Source organism: Hyperolius riggenbachi, chromosome 6, assembly GCF_040937935.1.
Source record: "Hyperolius riggenbachi isolate aHypRig1 chromosome 6, aHypRig1.pri, whole genome shotgun sequence".
In the NCBI taxonomy this organism is placed as follows: Eukaryota; Metazoa; Chordata; class Amphibia; order Anura; family Hyperoliidae; genus Hyperolius; species Hyperolius riggenbachi.
In genome coordinates, this window is record NC_090651.1 from 352,328,556 (window position 1) to 352,346,846 (window position 18,291).

Sequence of the window (18,291 nt, forward strand, 5' to 3'; positions counted from 1 at the left end):
TTCAATCAAATCAACTTAAAATTAAATAAAAAAATAATCAAAGAAAAGGATGTCTTTTTAAACTCGGTAAAATGAGACGTTGCTGGGATACACTTTACAAATACAGAGCTCTATATAAACATTTTAGGAAAATGGACAGCGTGGGGTCCCCCCTCCAAGCCTTTACTTCTAGTCCCCCCATGCAGGCTGGGATAGCTCGAATTGAGTCTGGACTGAGTGGTATACTTTTTAGGTCTTAAAAATAAATCCTCAAATTACAACCAAAAAAAAAAAAAAAAAAAAAGTTATTTTCCCAAAGATGCAAATTTTCATAGCATTAGGTGTGCGGCTGGGAGAAAGAGGGTTAATTACCCATAAGTCCGCTGTGTTCTATGCGTTCCAAACGTCTTGCACGCATCCTATTGGGCATGTTGCAAGACTCACTACCACGCACTTCCTCCTTCCGGCTTGAATGAGGAAGAGCAGTAGTGAGTCTTGCAACGTGTCCAATTTAAATCACAAAATTCGAGTCCTTCTACGACCAGCGGTGGGCTCATGATTACATGTCTATGTCTGTATCCTGTAGTGTATGTATCATACTCTAGGGCAGGCAGGTCAAACCGGTCCTTCGAGGGTCATGTCAAACCGGTCCTTCGAGGGCCGAGGTCCTCACACATTTTTGACACAGCTCAAATTAACTTATGGGTATGAATCGGGAAAGGTGTGGTCCATCAGGTAGAACAGATTCCTCTCTTTCTCAGTCCATCCTAAACACCGGCCTGGATCTGGCCCTCCAGGCCTGGAGTTAGACACCTGTGCTCTAGGGCCAATTTTAGGGGGAAGCCAAGTAACTTATCTGTATGTTTTTGGGATGTGGGAGGAAACCAGAGTGCCCAGAGGAAAGCCACGCAGACACGAGAACATACAAACTCCATGCAGATAGTGCCCTGGCTGGGATTCCAACTGAGGACCAAGTGCTGCAAGGCGAGAGCGCTAACCACAACGCCAACATGTTGCCAGATATGGAGCATTATGAGCAATTGCAAAAAATAGGGTTTTATTTTACGATTCTGCATCTTAATTGTGAATTTGATGCAAACTTACAATTAAGCGAAATTTGAGCTGAACACTAGTAGTTATCTGCTATTTAGGAGGAGTGCAGACAGACCAGTGTCCATTCTCAGATATAGTGCAGGAAGAATTCATGAACTTCCTTCCCTCCTATCAGTACAAGATGGAAAACTACTGCTCATCTGGCTCCCAGACTGGCTTCATACTGATGACTTCATGCCGCATCTGTCCTGACCTCAGGCATTCCCCTCATTCCTCCTTACTCACACGCTGAGGAAGCCACAGGGGGACAGTAAAAACGGGTATACACACAAGTCTTTACAGCAGATCGTTCCACGCGCATCACATGACTACAAACACTTCATCCTTCAACTCAGAAGGAGGAAAGGTTTGTAGTCACGTGACCGCCGCGTGAAATGCATTGTGAGAGGCGCCAGGGACGGACGAAGAAGACATCAGACAGGTATGCTTGACCCCCCCGCCCAGGTTTACTGGGAGGTATCCGGATAGCAACTCTCCGGGTGTCTCCTGGATCCGGATTTGAGCAGCCCTAGTTAGAATGACAGCTTTCCATTGCCGTGCACGGCTCCTGGAGTGTCACATGACCCAACGGCGGGTCAGGTGACATCCTGGGAGCTGTACACAGAGGACACCAGGAAAGCTGCTAGGAGGTACAGGACATCGCTGGAGGGAGGGGGTTGTGCTTTTCTAGTTAGTTTCTCAAGCAACTGGCATGCACAGGTATCAGACATCAAGCAGTGCCAGAAACTAGCGACTTTGCTGTATGTGGCCACAGCACCAGTACATGACACTTAGCCGCACACCTACAGTCCTCTCCGTCTGTTGTAGGGATGGTCAGAAATGCAGATTTCTGATTCATGCCGATTTCCATTTTCCAAGGAGCGGTTTTGCATTCTCTGATTGGCCAAATACTTCAGAGTTGACTCGGAACTATAGGCCCAATTAGATAGACTTTTACGGCCATAATTAGAATACTATGGAAATTTTAGGCCAAAATACTCAGTAGTGTTAAAGTCTAGTGATTGGTCTAAAACCGCAGCAAACTGATTTTTGCTGAAAAATTCTGTATTCTCCAATTTGTCCAATGCTTCCGAGTTCTGTGACTGGACTTAAAGTACAGAGTTGCAGTAATGCGGTATTTCTGTGGAAATCCGATCCCTGATCAGAAACGCTGACTTCCAATCAGAAATGCGGAAAACTCAATTTCGCAAAATCCAAATTAGCATCCCTAGTCTGCTGTGCTAGATCGCTTCCCTAGGATACACTCCTTCCTCTGATCCAAGTCCCTCATTCCCAGTCCTAATAGCATCTGCCTCATCTCTGCCCACCAACCCCTGATCACTTTTTGCCTCAACTTGCACCCTTCCTCTTAACAGCAGTTTTGTATATTTGCATATTTAATTGAAAGCACCAATGAGAATAGATATTTATTGCATTTATAAAGCGCCAACATATTACGCAGCGCTGGACATTAGTTTAGGTTACAGACAATATTTAGGGGTGACATACAGCAGAATGATAATACCTGAATACAAGAAAGACCAGATCACACAGCACAGTATGTAGAAGCTTTCCAGAGGCGCCAATAGAATAAAAGTCACTTAAACGAGCTTAAAACCGATGGGGCAGTGGTGGGCCTATCCCATCCATGCAGACAAAGCAAACAAAGGAAGGACTGTGGCATCAACAGTCAAACAACAATTTTATTTATACTCCACAGTAAAAATAGGCAACGCGTTTCACGGGCTCAATCCCGCTTCATCAGGCCAATCAAAAAGGAGCATACAGCTTAACAGCATCAAAACCACACTGAGCGCCTCTGTCTCACACAGAGACGCTCCGTGTGGTTTTGATGCTGTTAAGCTGTATGCTCCTTTTTGATTGGCCTGATGAAGCGGGATTGAGCCCGTGAAACGCGTTGCCTATTTTTACTGTGGAGTATAAATAAAATTGTTGTTTGACTGTTGATGCCACAGTCCTTCCTTTGTTTGCTTTGTCTGCATGGATGGGATAGGCCCACCACTGCCCCATCGGTTTTAAGCTCATTTAAGTGACTTATATTCTATTGGCTCCTCTGGAAAGCTTCTACATATTGCTAAGTCCACCCTTTGTAGATGGGAAGAAGATGGGTTCAACCCTCCACCGAGAGCGACTTTTAATCCTGAGTGGGGTCAGGTTAATCTCCCCACCTGCCTTCACAGTGGTTGCCTAATGGTAACCCTGGTTTGTGAGTATTAAATTGTTATATTACTCATTAATTACCATCTATACAATATCACACTATTGGGCTCTTGGTGTCCCCCCTCCCTTTACAGCACAGTATGAGTACAAGGTAATGCTTAGTCAGTCACTGGAGGGTAGCATGGAGATTAGGCAAGTTAGGTTCACTCAAATGCATAGCATGGGTTCACAGTAATGGAGGTGCATGATCAGGTCGGACACAAAAGGAGTAGGACCCTGCCCGAAGGCTTACAATCTAGCAGGAGAGGTGGGGACACGAAAGGTAGGGGTCTAGAGTTCAGCTGTGGGTTTGGAGCACTTGTGAGGAGTGCTAGGCTAGAGTGAAAAGGTGAGTTTTGAGGGCCTTCCTGAAGATGTTGAAGGAAGGTGCTGCCCTAATGGGTGGAGGTAGGGAGTTCCATAGTGTTGGAGCAGCTCTTGAGAAGTCCAGGAGCCGTGCATGGGACTGGGTGATGTGGGGGGCGGTCAGGCTAAGCGGAGGAGCGGCTAGGTGTGTACCTCTGAGTAAGATCGGAAATGTAGGTTGGACAGGTTTTTTGGACAGATTTGTAGGTCAGACAGTATCTTGAATCTGATTCTGGACTGGATAGGAAGCCAGTGGAGGGATTCAAGGAGGGTATGCGCCGTGGTGGAGTGATGGGAGCAGTGGATAATTCTGGCTGCCGCATTCATGATGGACTGCAGCGGGGCTATTCGGGTCATAGGGAGACCAGACAGAAGGGTATTGCAGTAGTCGAGGCGGGAAATGAGGGCATGGATGAGGAGTTTGGTGGTGGCAGAGGCCAGGAAAGGGCGAATCTTATAGATGTTACGAAGGTGGAAGTTGCAGGACTTTGTCAGGTTTGGGCTTGAGAGGTAGGGCGAATTGTAGGGTGGTTAACAGTGACATTCACATCTATGAGGATCAGGGATGACCGGGGTGGGAAGATTATAAATTCCGTTTTGTCTAGATTTAGTTCACATCGGTAAGTTTTCATTGTATTGGCATGTGCAGCTTATCTGCATCCGGAAAAGTTGTGCAGAGCTGAACTTAAAGTGTACCTGAGACGAGGGGAAAGAAAATGTTATACATACCTGGGGTTTCGCCCAGCCTCGTCCACGGTCCAAAGCCTCCTAGATTCTCTGGTAGAAGCCCCGTTCTCCGTGTTGCTACCGGGAGATCTAAGAGGCCACGTCGAGGAGGGGCAATCTACATGTAGGGGGTGGACGGAACCCCTGATAGATATATATCCCTGCCTCCCCCCCCCCCCCAAAAAAAAGGATTGAAAACAGAGATTTGCTTGGGTGTATATTTTAAGAAAATTATAATTACCCTACACCATTCATTCAATTTTCATACAATCGATCAGAAAAATCTACCACCCCAGATCAAAGAAAATCAGGAAATCCAATCAGATTTGAATTGCTTGCTTCAATTAAAACAAAAAAAAAAAAAAAAGGAGGAAAAAAAAAGTGTTAGATTTTTTTGGGACAATGTTTTTTTTTATTGCCGTAAAATTGGACCATGTTATTATATCCTCTATGGCCAGCTTTAGGGCTATTACACTGATCTGGACACCACCATGGTTTGGCCACCAGTTTCAAAAAGTAGGCAAGTTGTTTATAACGTCTTCATTTGCTGGGTTTTGAAAACATTTCACAGTGGGAAAACTGAGAAAAGGACAACAGTTTTATGGAATTGGGGTCCTGCTCTCACATTACGCAGCAGAGCTCTACAGAGGAATCCTTCAGCCTGTATCACATTCATTTACACTGGCAGACTTCTGATATTCAGGAATCTCAGCCAGAAGGCCCCGAAGCCTTCGCCAAGCTCTGGCCATGGGAAATTCACCTGCAGAGGGGCCGGCCTCTGGGGGGCGGAGACAGGAGTGGGTTGCCAGGCAGATCTCCCAGCAATAAAAGCACTGGCTCAGCAAGTTCATATGTGAGCAAATAAATCAGCCTGTTATCTCCAATGCTGACAGAAGGTTGCTGGGGGCCCAGGGAGGGAACCTGTACTGGACTGAAGGTCATCTCACAGGGTGAAGCTGCTCCAAGCAGCCTCTGCTAGGCTCCTTCCTGACCTGTACTCACCACAAAGGATGAGCGAGCAGCACAGTGGCGTAGTGGTTAGCTCCTTCGCCTTGCAGCGCTGGATTCCTGGTTTGAATCCCAGCCAGGTCAGCATCTGCAAGGAGTTTGTATGTTCTCCCCGTGTCTGCGTGGGTTTCCTCTGGGCACTCCAGTTTCCTCCCACATCCCAAAACATACAGATAAGTAATTGGCTTCCCCTGAAATTGGCCCCAGACTGATCTACATACACTACATGATATAGACATACGACTATGGGAGGGAATAGAGTGTGAGCCCCTCTAAGGGACAGTTAACTGACAAGACAATATACTCTAAAGCGCTGCGGAAGATGTCAGCCTTATATAAATAATTATAACTTCGTGGAATCCCAATTTCTGATCCGAAAACTGCTTTCTGCTCTGGAATTTGGCGTGCGGAAATCTGTACTAGGCAGAAATACTGCATTACCAAGAATTTTAGGCCAATCACGACTCGGAAGCTTTGGACCAATCAGAGAATCGGTACTGGGCCGGGGAAATCTGATTAGCCTAAAATGTCCATGGTAATCTGAAGACTCTGAAGTACTAAGAGCTGTACACACGCTCAACCAAACTGCCGGCTTGTCATCGGACTTTAGTCTGATGACAATCAGACTAAAGTCTTTAGTACGCATGCAAACGATGAGCAACTGACAACAGGCATTTTGCATGATCCAAATGTTCCATCTATTCACACGACTGTTGGCCGGATATCGTGCAGTTGATGCCGGATTTCGCGCAGTTGACGACTTGTAAACGACTCCTACTTGTTTTCAATGTGTAGTCCGTTCATCGTGCGCAGTATGTAAATTAATTGGTTGTTTATCCGTCCAAACGTGTACGACATATAGGTCGTGCGTTAAATCAGCTCGTGCAGTTTGTCAGGTCGTGCGGTTTGTCATGTGCACACTCTACGGATCGGAAATGCGGATTCTGCATATTGTTGTACAGCCACAGAAAAAAAAAATGGTGGTCTCTGCTAAAATGTTCTGTTCTTTACAACTTTATTGACAAGAAATAAACCATTACATTCTGCGAAAAATCTAAATTCTGCTTTCCGACGCATACAGAAAGACTTATCGGAAAACAGAAATCTATCAGAATCAGAAAGCGACATGTTCAACCATCCCTAATCACCACCAGAGGGCAGAAGTAGCTCCACCCCTAACCTGTTAAAGCAGGTCATCTCAGCGCCTGCACAAATAACCGGAGTCCCAATTACATGCAGAGGGGGACAAATTAGGTAATCCGTAGGGAATTATTTTTGTTCATGTTCCCCTACATTACCTGTAGGCACGGGGAGAGACGTCTTCTGGCTTCTCCCTGCACCAAAATAAACGCGATGGGACCTTATGTACAGTGCCCCAGCTAGGGAAGCAGCTCTAAGGAGCTAGGAAGAAATGACTGGGTCTCCACCTGGATAAATGCAATTATAGCACTCTTATTATACCATAGTAGCTAAAACACACGTTTCGTCTGACAGGGCTTTTTCAAGTGTTACACTTAAAAAAGGCCTGTCGGCTGAAACGTGTGTTTTAGCTGCTATGGTATAATAAGAGTGCTATAATTGCATTTATCCAGGTGGAGATGCAGTCATTTTTTCCCTTGCTGCTATGGATTCCTGCACCTTGTATGTGTGGAGCCAGGTGTGGACTGGTTGACTCCCTGGTTTGTTATACTGCAGCAGTTTGAGCATCCTAGAGGGCCCTTTTCCACTAGCAATCGCAATCACAAACACTAGTGGTTTTTCATTAATTTTGCCATGCGATTGCGATCTCTCATTTGCATTATCCTCCTTTTCCCCTATGAGCGTTTGCGATGCTGAATAGCATAATTGCAAATCGCTAGCGATTTTTAAATCGTGAGGGTTTGCAAACTAACATAGGAACTGCGGTAGGTATTTTCCACTACCGCGATTCGGAGCGATTTTTACTGCGATTTTGCAACGTTGCATTGAGTATGCGTAAAAAAATGAGTAGCTTGCGCAATCGCTAGCGTTTTAGTAACTGCGATTCCTGGTGGAAAAGGGCCCACCCCCAAAAAATTGCTCCAGAAAGCGATTGCAATTTGCAAATCGAATCGCTATAGTGGAAAATACGTCTCATGATTTCTATGATAAAGTAGCATCCCTAGCGATTTGTGATTTTGCGATTCAGCTGCATAGTGGAAAATGACCAGACTGTTTTTTCCAAGAAGCTCTAAGGACTCATTCTATGGACTGTACTATGCTGCCTTTCACTCTTTTCCATAGTGGTTCGGTAATCGTGTTGCAGAGAAGTGCTCTAAGCCCACAGCTGAACTCTGGTCCCCTACCTTTCGTGTCCTCACCTCTCCCTCTAGATTGTAAGCCTTTGGGCAGGGTCCTCCTCCTTTTGTGTCCTACCTGATCATGCGCCTCCATTACTGTGAACCCATGCTATGCATCTGATTGAACCTAACTTACCTAATCTCCATGCTCCCCTCCAGTGACTAAGCATTACCTTGTACTCCTACTGTGCTGTGTGATCTGGTTTTCTTGTATTCAGGTATTGTCATTTTGCTGTATGTCACCTCTAAATATTGTCTGTAACCTAAACTAATGTCCAGCGCTGCGTAATATGTTGGCGCTTTACAAATACAATAAATAAAGGATTAGTTTGGCGCGCTGTTGTAGCTGAAAGGTTAATCTGCCGACCCCCTCATTAATAGAGTCTTCTGCATCTGCTGAACACGGATCCTTTGTGGAATGGTGTAACAATAGGAGCTGCCAGTACACCTTGTAAACGTGGGACTTCAGCAAGCACGACTATCGTGTTTCGGTCCTTTACAAGGGCTGGTGTGTCTATATACAGGATGTGCAAGTGCCTCGCCGCCCTCAGAAACAGGACACTGCCGCTCTCTATCAGGCCAGGCCCAAACCCAGCAGTGTATTAGAAGATCACCATATCATTCATTTCTGACCCACAGATGTATGAGTGTACACTTTCCTGCTGTCTGACGCCACATTCTGCCTCTTCCCCAATTAGAGAGAACAAGGTCAGAGAAAGGCACTGCAAACTTCAACAATGACAAAATTTGTAAACCGCTTTTCTCCAGGAGGACCCAAACCGCATAAGCTTGTCTCAGATCTGTACATAGTGATGTGTACAGCGGGGAAATGTTATGAGATCATAAATGCCAGACTAAACAGTGGGTTTTCAGTTTTTATTTAAAGGGACCCGGAGCAGTAAAAAATTTTTTTTAAAAAACTGGTACTCACCCGGGGCTTCCTCTAGCCCACCCTAGGCCGCGAAGTCCCCGGCGTCCTCCTGGCTCCTCTCCCGGTCTCGCTGGCGTGGAGCTGTCTCGATTAAGTTTGGCAAGGCATTCCACAGGGTAGGGGCAGCATGACAGAAAGCTCTGGCTCCAAAGGCTTTCCGTTGAACTCTGGGGGTGGTCAAGTTATTAGATCCTTTTGATCTGAGGTTGTGGGAGGTGTGTCAGTAGGGATTGTGGGCCTGGGTCATGTAGGGATTTTAATGTTAGCATATTACATTTTGAAAAGGATTCTCCATTTTATCGGTAGCCAGTGTGGTGAGCAAAGGGTTGGTGTTATGTGGCAATGGTGGGGTTGGCTTGTAAACAGCCTGTACTAGCCGCAGGTGGTACAAGTCTTTATTTAGAAGGCCTGCATAAAGATCATTGCAATAGTCCAGCCATTGTGTGATGAAGACTGGGTCTACATTTCTTACCATTTCTGTAAGTTTAAAGGACTTCTCACAGGCACCAGCAGCCAAGCGACAAAAGAGTCAGCTGCAGAATTATTTTAAACATATGGACAACCACCATCAATATAGCAATAAAAATAATCAGGACGGGATGTGCTAATTGGGTAATAAACAACCATGAAAACTAAAGAAAAGGTACCCAAAACACAGCACCAAACCACTCCATATAATATTCAAATTGCAAATACTTTATTTGATGAAAGACAAACAATTAAAATCAATGTTAAAATTCACTAAAAGGTGATAGCGGTGTACAGAAAGGACAACAATATAGTAAATATTATAAATAATCCATAACATTGAAAACTCACAACCACAAGATGTATAGGGTGTATATAGTATACTAGCTGATTGCCCGGCGTTGCCCGGGAATGTATTTGGCTAGTGTTGGCTCCGCCCACTTTTTCTAACCCTAACACACAATTACTCAATGACCAAGTTTGTGAGCTTTGCGGTCTTTGGAAACAATAATTTGCATTGAAATGAAAAAAATCTGATTGGCTGTTTGTGGCTCCACCCCTTTTCTGAATTTGAACCCCAGTCACCCAATGACCAACTGTAGCAGGTTTGAGGCCTGTGCCATTAACAGTGCAAGAATGGCAGCAATTAAATATTCCCCTTGAGAAGCAATAGGTGAAGTTTGATTCACTTTTGTAGGCTCCACCCACTTTTCTGAATATTTAACCCAGTCACCCAGTGACCAACTGTGCAAAGTTTGAGAACCCTACCATTAACAGTGTAAGTATGGCTGCAGTTTACATTTTCCCAGTGAAATTTGCATTTGTCTCCACCCACTAATGACGTGGAACTGCCTGTGTATGTATTTGACCGGTTTTGGCTCCGCCCACTTTTTCTAACCCTAATGCACGAACACTCAATGACCAAGTTTGTGAACTTCGGGGTCTTTGGCATCAATAATTTGTATATTCCCATAGAAATTAAACAAATCAGATTGGCTGTCTGTGGCTGCACTCCTCTCCAACATTTGAACCCCAGTCACCCAATGACCAACTATAGCAGGTTTGAGGCATCTGCTACAGCCCCGTTTCTATGGGTGTGTGATACGTGCAATCGCCCGGGGTGCTTTATTGTGCGGCAGGAGGGGGGGCGCCGGAGCGGGGGAACGGACATAATAGTTATAACTCACCTTCTTCATCCGTTCCCCGCAGTTTCAATATCTTTCCTCTCCCGGCGTCCGTCGCCTGGTAACAGCGCCCCCTGTGATGACATACCGCATGTCATCACAGGAAGCACTGTGACTAATGAGATAGATGCCGGGAAAGGAAGGACATTGAAGCAGCGCGGGTTCGGCGGAAGCAGGTGAGTTATTACTATTATGTTCGCTCCCCCCGCTCCTGCGCCCAACTCATACCGCCCATACCAACTAACCTAAACTGTGGGAACCTACCTAACTAACCTAAACTGCAGGAACCTACCTATTTATCCTACACTGCAGGAACCTACCTACCTAACTAACCTATACTGCGGGAACCTACCTAACTAACCTATACTGCGGGAACCTACCTAACTAACCTATACTGCGGGAACCTACCTAACTAACCTATACTGCGGGAACCTACCTAACTAACCTATACTGCGGGAACCTACCTAGCCAAGCTATACTGTAGGAACCTACCTAACTATCCTATACTGCGGGAACCTACCTAACTAACCTATACTGCGGGAACCTACCTAACTAACCTATACTGCGGGAACCTACCTAACTAACCTATACTGCGAGAACCTACCTAGCCAAGCTATACTGTGGGAACCTACCTAACTATCCTATACTGCGGGAACTTACCTAACTAACCTATACTGCGGGAACCTACCTAACTAACCTATACTGCGGGAACCTACCTAGCCAAGCTATACCGCGGGAACCTACCTAACTATCCTAAACTGCAGGAACCTACCTATCTAACCCATACTGGGGGGACCTACCTATCTAACCTATACTGGGGGAACCTACCTATTGAACCTATACTGGGGGAACCTACCGATCTAACCCATACTGGGGGAACCTACCTATCGAACCTATACTGCGGGAACCTACCTATCTAACCTATACTGCGGGCACCTACCTATCTAAACTATACTGGGGGCACCTACCTATCTAACCCACACTGGTGGCAACTATACGGGCTACCCTATACTGGAGGCACCAACGTAGATAACCTATAAAGCAGGCACCTACCTATCTAACCTACACTGGGGGCAACTATGCAGGCTACCCTATACTGGAGGCACCTACGTAGCTAACCTGTTCAACCTGTACTGCGGGCACCTATGCCTGGCTCCATGGGGGTGGGGTGGGGGGCGATTTTTACACCCTCGCCCTGGGTGAAATTTAGCCTAGAAACTGCTCTGATCTGCTAATACCAGTGTAAAAATGGCAGCAATTTAAATATTCCTTTTGAAAATCAACAGGTGAATTTTGACTATTTTGGCTATTTTGGCAATTATAGGCTCCACCCACTTCCCTGAATATTAATCTCAGTCACCCAGTGACCATCTTGGCAAAGTTTGAGATCCCTGCCATTAACAGTGAAGAAGGGCTGCAGTTTACATTTTCCCATTGAAATTTGTTTTTGGCTCCGCCCACTTTTTGTAAACTGGACACACAGTCACTCAATGACCATGTTTGTGAGCTTTGGGTCCTTGGCATCAATAATTTGTATTTTCCCAGTGAAATGAAACATCTGATTGGCTGTTTGTGGCTCTATCACAGGCATGGGCAAACTTGGCCCTCCAGCTGTTAAGGAACTACAAATCCCACAATGCATTTGCGTTTATGAGTCATGACTGTGGCTGTCAGACTCCTGCAATGCATTGTGGGACTTGTAGTTCCTCAACAGCTGGAGGGCCAAGTTTGCCCCTGCCTCCTCTATCCCCTTTTCTGAATTTGAACCCCAGTGACCCAATGATCAACTGTACCAGGTTTGAGGCTTGTGCCATTAACAGTGCAAGAATGGCAGCAATTTTAATATTCCCTTTGAAAATCAACAGGTGAATTTTGATTGTTTTTTTTAGGCTCCACCCACTTTTCTGTATAATAATCTGTGCCATTAACAGTGCAAGAATGGCAGCAATGTAAATATTCCCCTTGAAAATCAAAAGATGAATTTTGATTGGCTGCTGTACACTCCACCCACTTTCCTAAATATTAATCCTAGTCACCCAGTGGCCAACTGTGTCAAGTTTGAGAACCCTGCCAATAACAGAATGGCTGAAATCAATCTAACAAATCTGATTGGCTGTTTGTGGCTCCACCGCCTTTAGTGAATTTGGTCCCCAGTCACCCAATTACTGACTGTATCAGGTTTGAGGCCTCTGCCATTAACAGTGTAAGAATGGTAGCAATGTAAATATTCCCCATGAAAATCAATAGCTGAATTTTGATTGGCTGTTGTAGGCTCCACCCACATTTCTGAATAATAATCCCAGGCACCCAGTGGCCAATTGTATCAAGTTTGGGAACCCTGCCATGTAAAAAATTAAGTTTCTGGCACCGCCCACTTTTTGTAACCTTGACATATAGTCACTCAAGTACCAAGTTTATCAGCTTTGGGATCCTTGGTATCAATACTTTGTATATCTGATTGGCTGTTTGTGGCTCCGCCCCTTTCTGAATTTGAACCCCAGTCACCCAGTGCCCAGCTGTACCAGGTTTGAGGCATCTGCTATTAACAGTATAAGAATGGTTGCAGTTTAAATATTCCCTTTGACAATCAAAAGTTGAATTTTGATTGGCTGTTGTAGGCTCTACCCACTTCCCAAAATCTTAATCACATTCACTCAATGACCAACTGTGCAAAGTTTGACAACCCTGCCATTAACAGTGTAAGAATGGCTGCAGTTTATATTTTCCCAGTAAAATGTGTTTTTGGCTCCACCCACTTTGTGTAACCTTGTCACACAGTCACTCAATGACCAATTTTGTGAGCTTTCAGGTTCCTGGCATCAAAATTGTGTGAATGGAAGCAGTTTATCCAGCAAAGAAATCTGATTGGCTGTTTGTGGCCCCGCCCCTTTAGTGAATTTGGACCCCAGTCACCTAATGACTGACTGCAGCAAGTCTGAAGCCTCTGCCATAAACAGTGTAAGAATGGCAGCAGTTTAAATATTCCCCTTTAAACGCAATAGGTGAATTTTGATTGGCTGTTGTAGGCTCCACCCACTTTCCAAAATCTTAATCTTATTCACCCAGTGGCGAAGTGTGGCAAGTTTGAGAACCCTGCGATTAACAGTGTAAGAATGGCTGCATTTTTTCCCATTTAAAAGGAATGGCTGAATTTTGATTGGCTGTTTTATGCTCCACCCGCTTTTCCTGGATTTGTAACCTCAGTCACCAAGTGACCAACTGTGCCAAGTGTGGGGACTCTGGCTTGATTACTGTGAGAATGGCAGCCTTTTACATTTTTTCCATTGACTTGAATGGGTGGAATCTGATTTGCTGTTTGTAGCTCCGCCCAGGTGGGCAGGGGGGCCGCGAGACCCCCAGAACCTATCATCCCAGGTAGTAAGGAACCTGTATACCAAGTTTCGTTCAAATCGGTCAAGGGGTTTTCGAGTGATCGCGGCACATACACACACACACACACATACACACACACATACACACACACATACACACACACACACACACACACACATACATCCGATTTTATATATATAGATGAACAATATAAAAGGTTAGGGCCCTCCAATAAAACAATAATTAAATATAAGGACCATACATGAACTGTGCAAAAAATGCAAACTGTGTGTTACCCAGTTATATGACAAATCCACTGGGACATAGGACAAATGGGTTCGCTTGTCGTCCTATGTCCCAGTGGATTTGTCATATAATTGGGTAACACACAGTTTGCATTTTTTGCACAGTTCATGTATGGTCCTTATATTTAATTATTGTTTTATTGGAGGGCCCTAGCCTTTTAGATTGTTATTATACTATATACACCCTATACATCTTGTGGTTGTGAGTTTTCAATATTATGGATTATTTATAATAATACTTACTATATTGTTGTACACCGCTGCTATCACCTTTTGGTGAATTTTAACATTGATTTTAATTGTTTGTCTTTCGTCAAATAAAGTATTTGCAATTTGGTTATTATATGGAGTGGTTTGGTGCTGTGTTTTGGGTACCTTTTCTTTTTTCAAAAGAGTCAGCTGGGCGGGAGAGTAAATTGAACACGCCCACTCAAGTTCTATATAAAATGTCCCAAATGTGCCCCAAAATACATCTGTATTTATATACAGTATTTGCCCTATGCAGTTGGAGTGGATAACTGGATTATTTCCAGCCAGGGATTAGGCGGCCATCATGTAACCATGGCAACCTGCCGGTGGCGAGCCTTAATAGCATTACATGTGAAATCACTAACGTGACCCCGTGGTAACCTGAGTAAAAGAAACCTTCCAAATGACAAGACTCGCAATCGGAGATTCCGCTCAGCGAACAGAATGGATAACGTTACATCGGTTCCAGAGACCGGCGCAGATGTAAGAACGCAGACGGAAGGTGATGAGAGGGAAGGGCTCACCTATTACTCAGCGATACATCCATCACAATAACATTGGACGGGACACAATTTTCCATTTTTTTTACTAAATCGCAGGGGCGGTGCGATCGGACACAATGCGATTATTACCTGAACTCAATTGTATGGCTCTCTGCAGTATTCCTGCAATTGTGTTTAGGTTGCAGTCCATTGGAGAGTGATAATGGCGTAGCAAGCTGCAAGCAAAGCGCTATGTGATTATTGTGCCATTCAACCATGCAGTGCAAAGCCCCACCCCCTCAGCTCTGCAAAAATCCCCTTTGTGCTGTACAGAATGATTGCAGAAAAAAATGTGATGTAATGTATGGGAAGTCTCATTTGGAAGACACTGCAAACTGCGATGGGAACCGCAGTGCATTTGCCAATGTGATCTGTAGTGGGAAAGGGCTAAAAAGGTGTAATGCAGACTGTGGGAGGTGCTGACGGGTTGCAATCCAGACTGAGGCAGGTGCTAGAGGGGTGTAATGCAGACTGAGGCAGGTGCTGGAGGGGTGTGATGCAGACTGAGGCAGGTGCTGGAGGGGTGTGATCCAGACTGAGGCAGGTGCTAGAGGGGTGTGATCCAGATTGAGGCAGGTGCTAGAGGGGTGTGATCCAATCAAACGTAATGATTAATCAAAGGAGGAGCCATGCAGAGCATTAGCCTAAGCATGTTTGTACTGCAACGTGCAGTATTTTGTAATCCAATCCTTATTTTAAACCCTAGCAGCTATTTTATTGGCATCTATACAATTCATGAGGAGTTTTAGTAAGCAGAGGGTGAATAGGAGTGTATTGTGTGCAGAGGGGATACAACTCACCCAGGAGGTGTTTCATGATGGCCTGGTTGTGCTCCCACAGCTCATTGAAGGTGCCCCAGCGGGAGTGGCCATCGGGCACCGGGTTGGCTTTGATCCACCCACCGCAGGCGTAACTGTAGAAGTCCTGGCAGGGGTCCACGGTGTGATCCAGCGAACGCAGGATAGAGCTGGTGACAGATATGCAAGAGTCCGACAGGCAGAGACGGTTTTCTGAAACGCAATCAGAAAGAAAGTAAAATCTTTTCTGCTGCATCACCAATAACCTGCAATATACTACTGAGAATCAATTCCAAGCTCTGTATGTTTGCATCAAATTTGCATCAACTTGGAAGGATCAGTATCTCACTAAAGCTACAAACGCTGGTCTGAACTCAGCTGTGGACGAAGACAACGACCAGCATGGTAGAGAATTGGGAATGACCAGTGTTACCACCTCCATGTAGTATGAGGGTTTACCTACACAATCTGCTCTTAGTATTTAATATCTGTTGGCCCTTATACTACAGACAGGAGGTAAAATTGGTCAGTGATTGGCCAATCATAATTGAAAGTGTGTACCAGGCTTTAGAATAAAACTAAGATGCAAATAATTATAGCTTGCATGCAAATAGAAATAGATTAAAGCTTGGACCTGGGCCAATCAGATGCAATTAATTTGGATTGCCCCAGCTCCAAGTTGCAGAGTTGGGCTCCAATCAGAAACCTTCATTTGGGAATCTGCTGAAAGGACACAAAGTGAGAGGGATATGGAGGCTGCCATATTTATTTCCTTTTAAACAGGACCGGTTGCCTGGCAGCCCTGCTGAGCTTTAAGGCATCACTAGTGTGAATCTCACACCTGGAACAAGCATGCAGCTAATCCTGTCAGACTTCAGTCAGAAACATCTGATCTGCATGCTTGTTCAGGAAAACACAAAGTTTGCCTTCTTAACCACTCTGCAAATGCCGATCGGCGGCCGCAGAGTGGCTCCCCCAGGACTGCCTAATGCCGATCGGTGTCAAGTCCTGGGGGCGGAGATTAGCAGGGAACGCTCACGTACATGCGCTATCATTCCCTGCCGAGACACAGAGCGATCGCATCTGACAGGCTGTAAAACAGAAAAAAAAAAAAGCCGTTATTTGCTAGTACAGCACTGAGATCTCCTGCACCGCTATACTGGGGACAGCTCTGTCACTGAGCTGTCCCCTCGAGTGGTTTAAAAAGTAATCACTCTCATAGGCTGCTGCCCATGAGAGCCGATCACACTGATTGGCTCTTGTGGGGGAGGGAGGGGGGATGGGAAGGAAAGGAAAAAAAAAGTCATTTTTATGTAAAGAAAAAAAAAAAATAAAAAAAAAAAAAAAAAGACATTGCAGCAGCAATCAGTGGCCACCAGCAGAAAGCTCTTGCTATTGCAAATACTTTCTGTTTTTAGAAAGCAAACTTGTTTTCCATAGCATTTTAGCAAGAGGGATTTTTGGTCCATTGTGGTTCACCATGAGCTTGCTGGGTACTCTTAGCTGTAGACCCTGAACAAGCATGCGTTAAAGTATTAAGGTGCCCAAACAGCCGACATTGGACGCATGTACCGAATGGACATGCTGCAAGATACAGTGCCGACTTGCTCGATCGGATGCGTGATGGTAGCAGTGTGCAATATCAACGCTGTCCCCAATGTAAAAATGAGCCCCCCGGGTGCCCCATGCAGTATACTTTACCTGTCGGTGTCCGCCGCTGGTTCCATGTTTCGTCCACATACACTCGCGTGTCGTCACACACGCCCATGTATACTGACAGGTAGAGTATACATCTACGGGGTGCATTTTACACTAGGGGGGCAGTGCCAGGGGTACCATCGCATTCATTGGTCGTCCACATATCGCATGCCAATACCGCCGCGCACCCCATCAAGCATGTCGGCCCTACATCTTGCAGCATGTCTGATCGATACATGCAGCCAATTTCAGCCTGAAATTGGTCACATCGATTGGGCTTGCTCGTCAGCACCGATTTTCATCAGATTATGATAATCAAATCGCATGGTCGATCCACCGTGAAGTCGCCTGATTGTACAGCCACCTTTAGAGGCAGAGGATCAGCATGGTCGCCAGGCAATCTGCACTGTATAAAAAGGAAATAAATATGGCAGCCTCCATATCACTCTCACTTCAGGTGTGCTTTAACCTGCTGAGCGGTCTGGACGAGCTCAGCTCGTCCAACACCGCCAGAGGCTGCCGCTCAGGCCCTGCTGGGCCGATTTCCACCAAATAAAAAGCAGCACACGCAGCCGGCACTTTGCCAGCCGCGTGTGCTGCCTGATCGCCGCTGCAGCGCGGCGATCCGCCGCGTGCAGCGGCGAAAGAGGGTCCCCCCAGCCGCCCGAGCCCAGCGTAACCGGAACAAACAGTTCCGGCCAGCGCTAAGGACTGGCTCGGAGGCGGCTGAAGTCAGGACGTCGGCTGACGTCCATGACGTCACTCCGCTCGTCGCCATGGCGACGAGGGAAGCGAAACACGGAGGGCCGCTCATTGCGGCCTTCCGTGTTATTTCTTGCCGCCGGAGGCGATCGGAAGATCGCCTCCGGAGCGCCCTCTAGTGGGCTTTCATGCAGCCAACTTTCAGTTGGCTGCATGAAATAGTTTTTTTTTTATTTAAAAAAAACCCTCCCGCAGCCACCCTGGCGATTTAATCTGAACGCCAGGGTGGTTAAAGGACAACTATCAGTTAACCGAAGTGCTAAAGTGAACTACAATTCTAAATGCCACATAGATTTCCAGTAATTAATAGCAA

The 18,291-nt window shown here is 45.7% G+C and overlaps 1 protein-coding gene across 2 annotated transcripts in view; it reads right to left on the minus strand.

Moving 5' to 3' along the window:
• The window catches only part of ECE1 (endothelin converting enzyme 1), a 108,458-nt gene that overhangs the window by 39,576 nt on the left and 50,591 nt on the right, over positions 1-18,291 (minus strand). For both annotated transcript variants that reach the window (XM_068241683.1, XM_068241682.1), the window contains one exon: positions 15,522-15,731. In XM_068241683.1, coding sequence (XP_068097784.1) covers positions 15,522-15,731 — 210 coding nt within the window. The remainder of the gene's footprint in view (positions 1-15,521; positions 15,732-18,291) is intronic.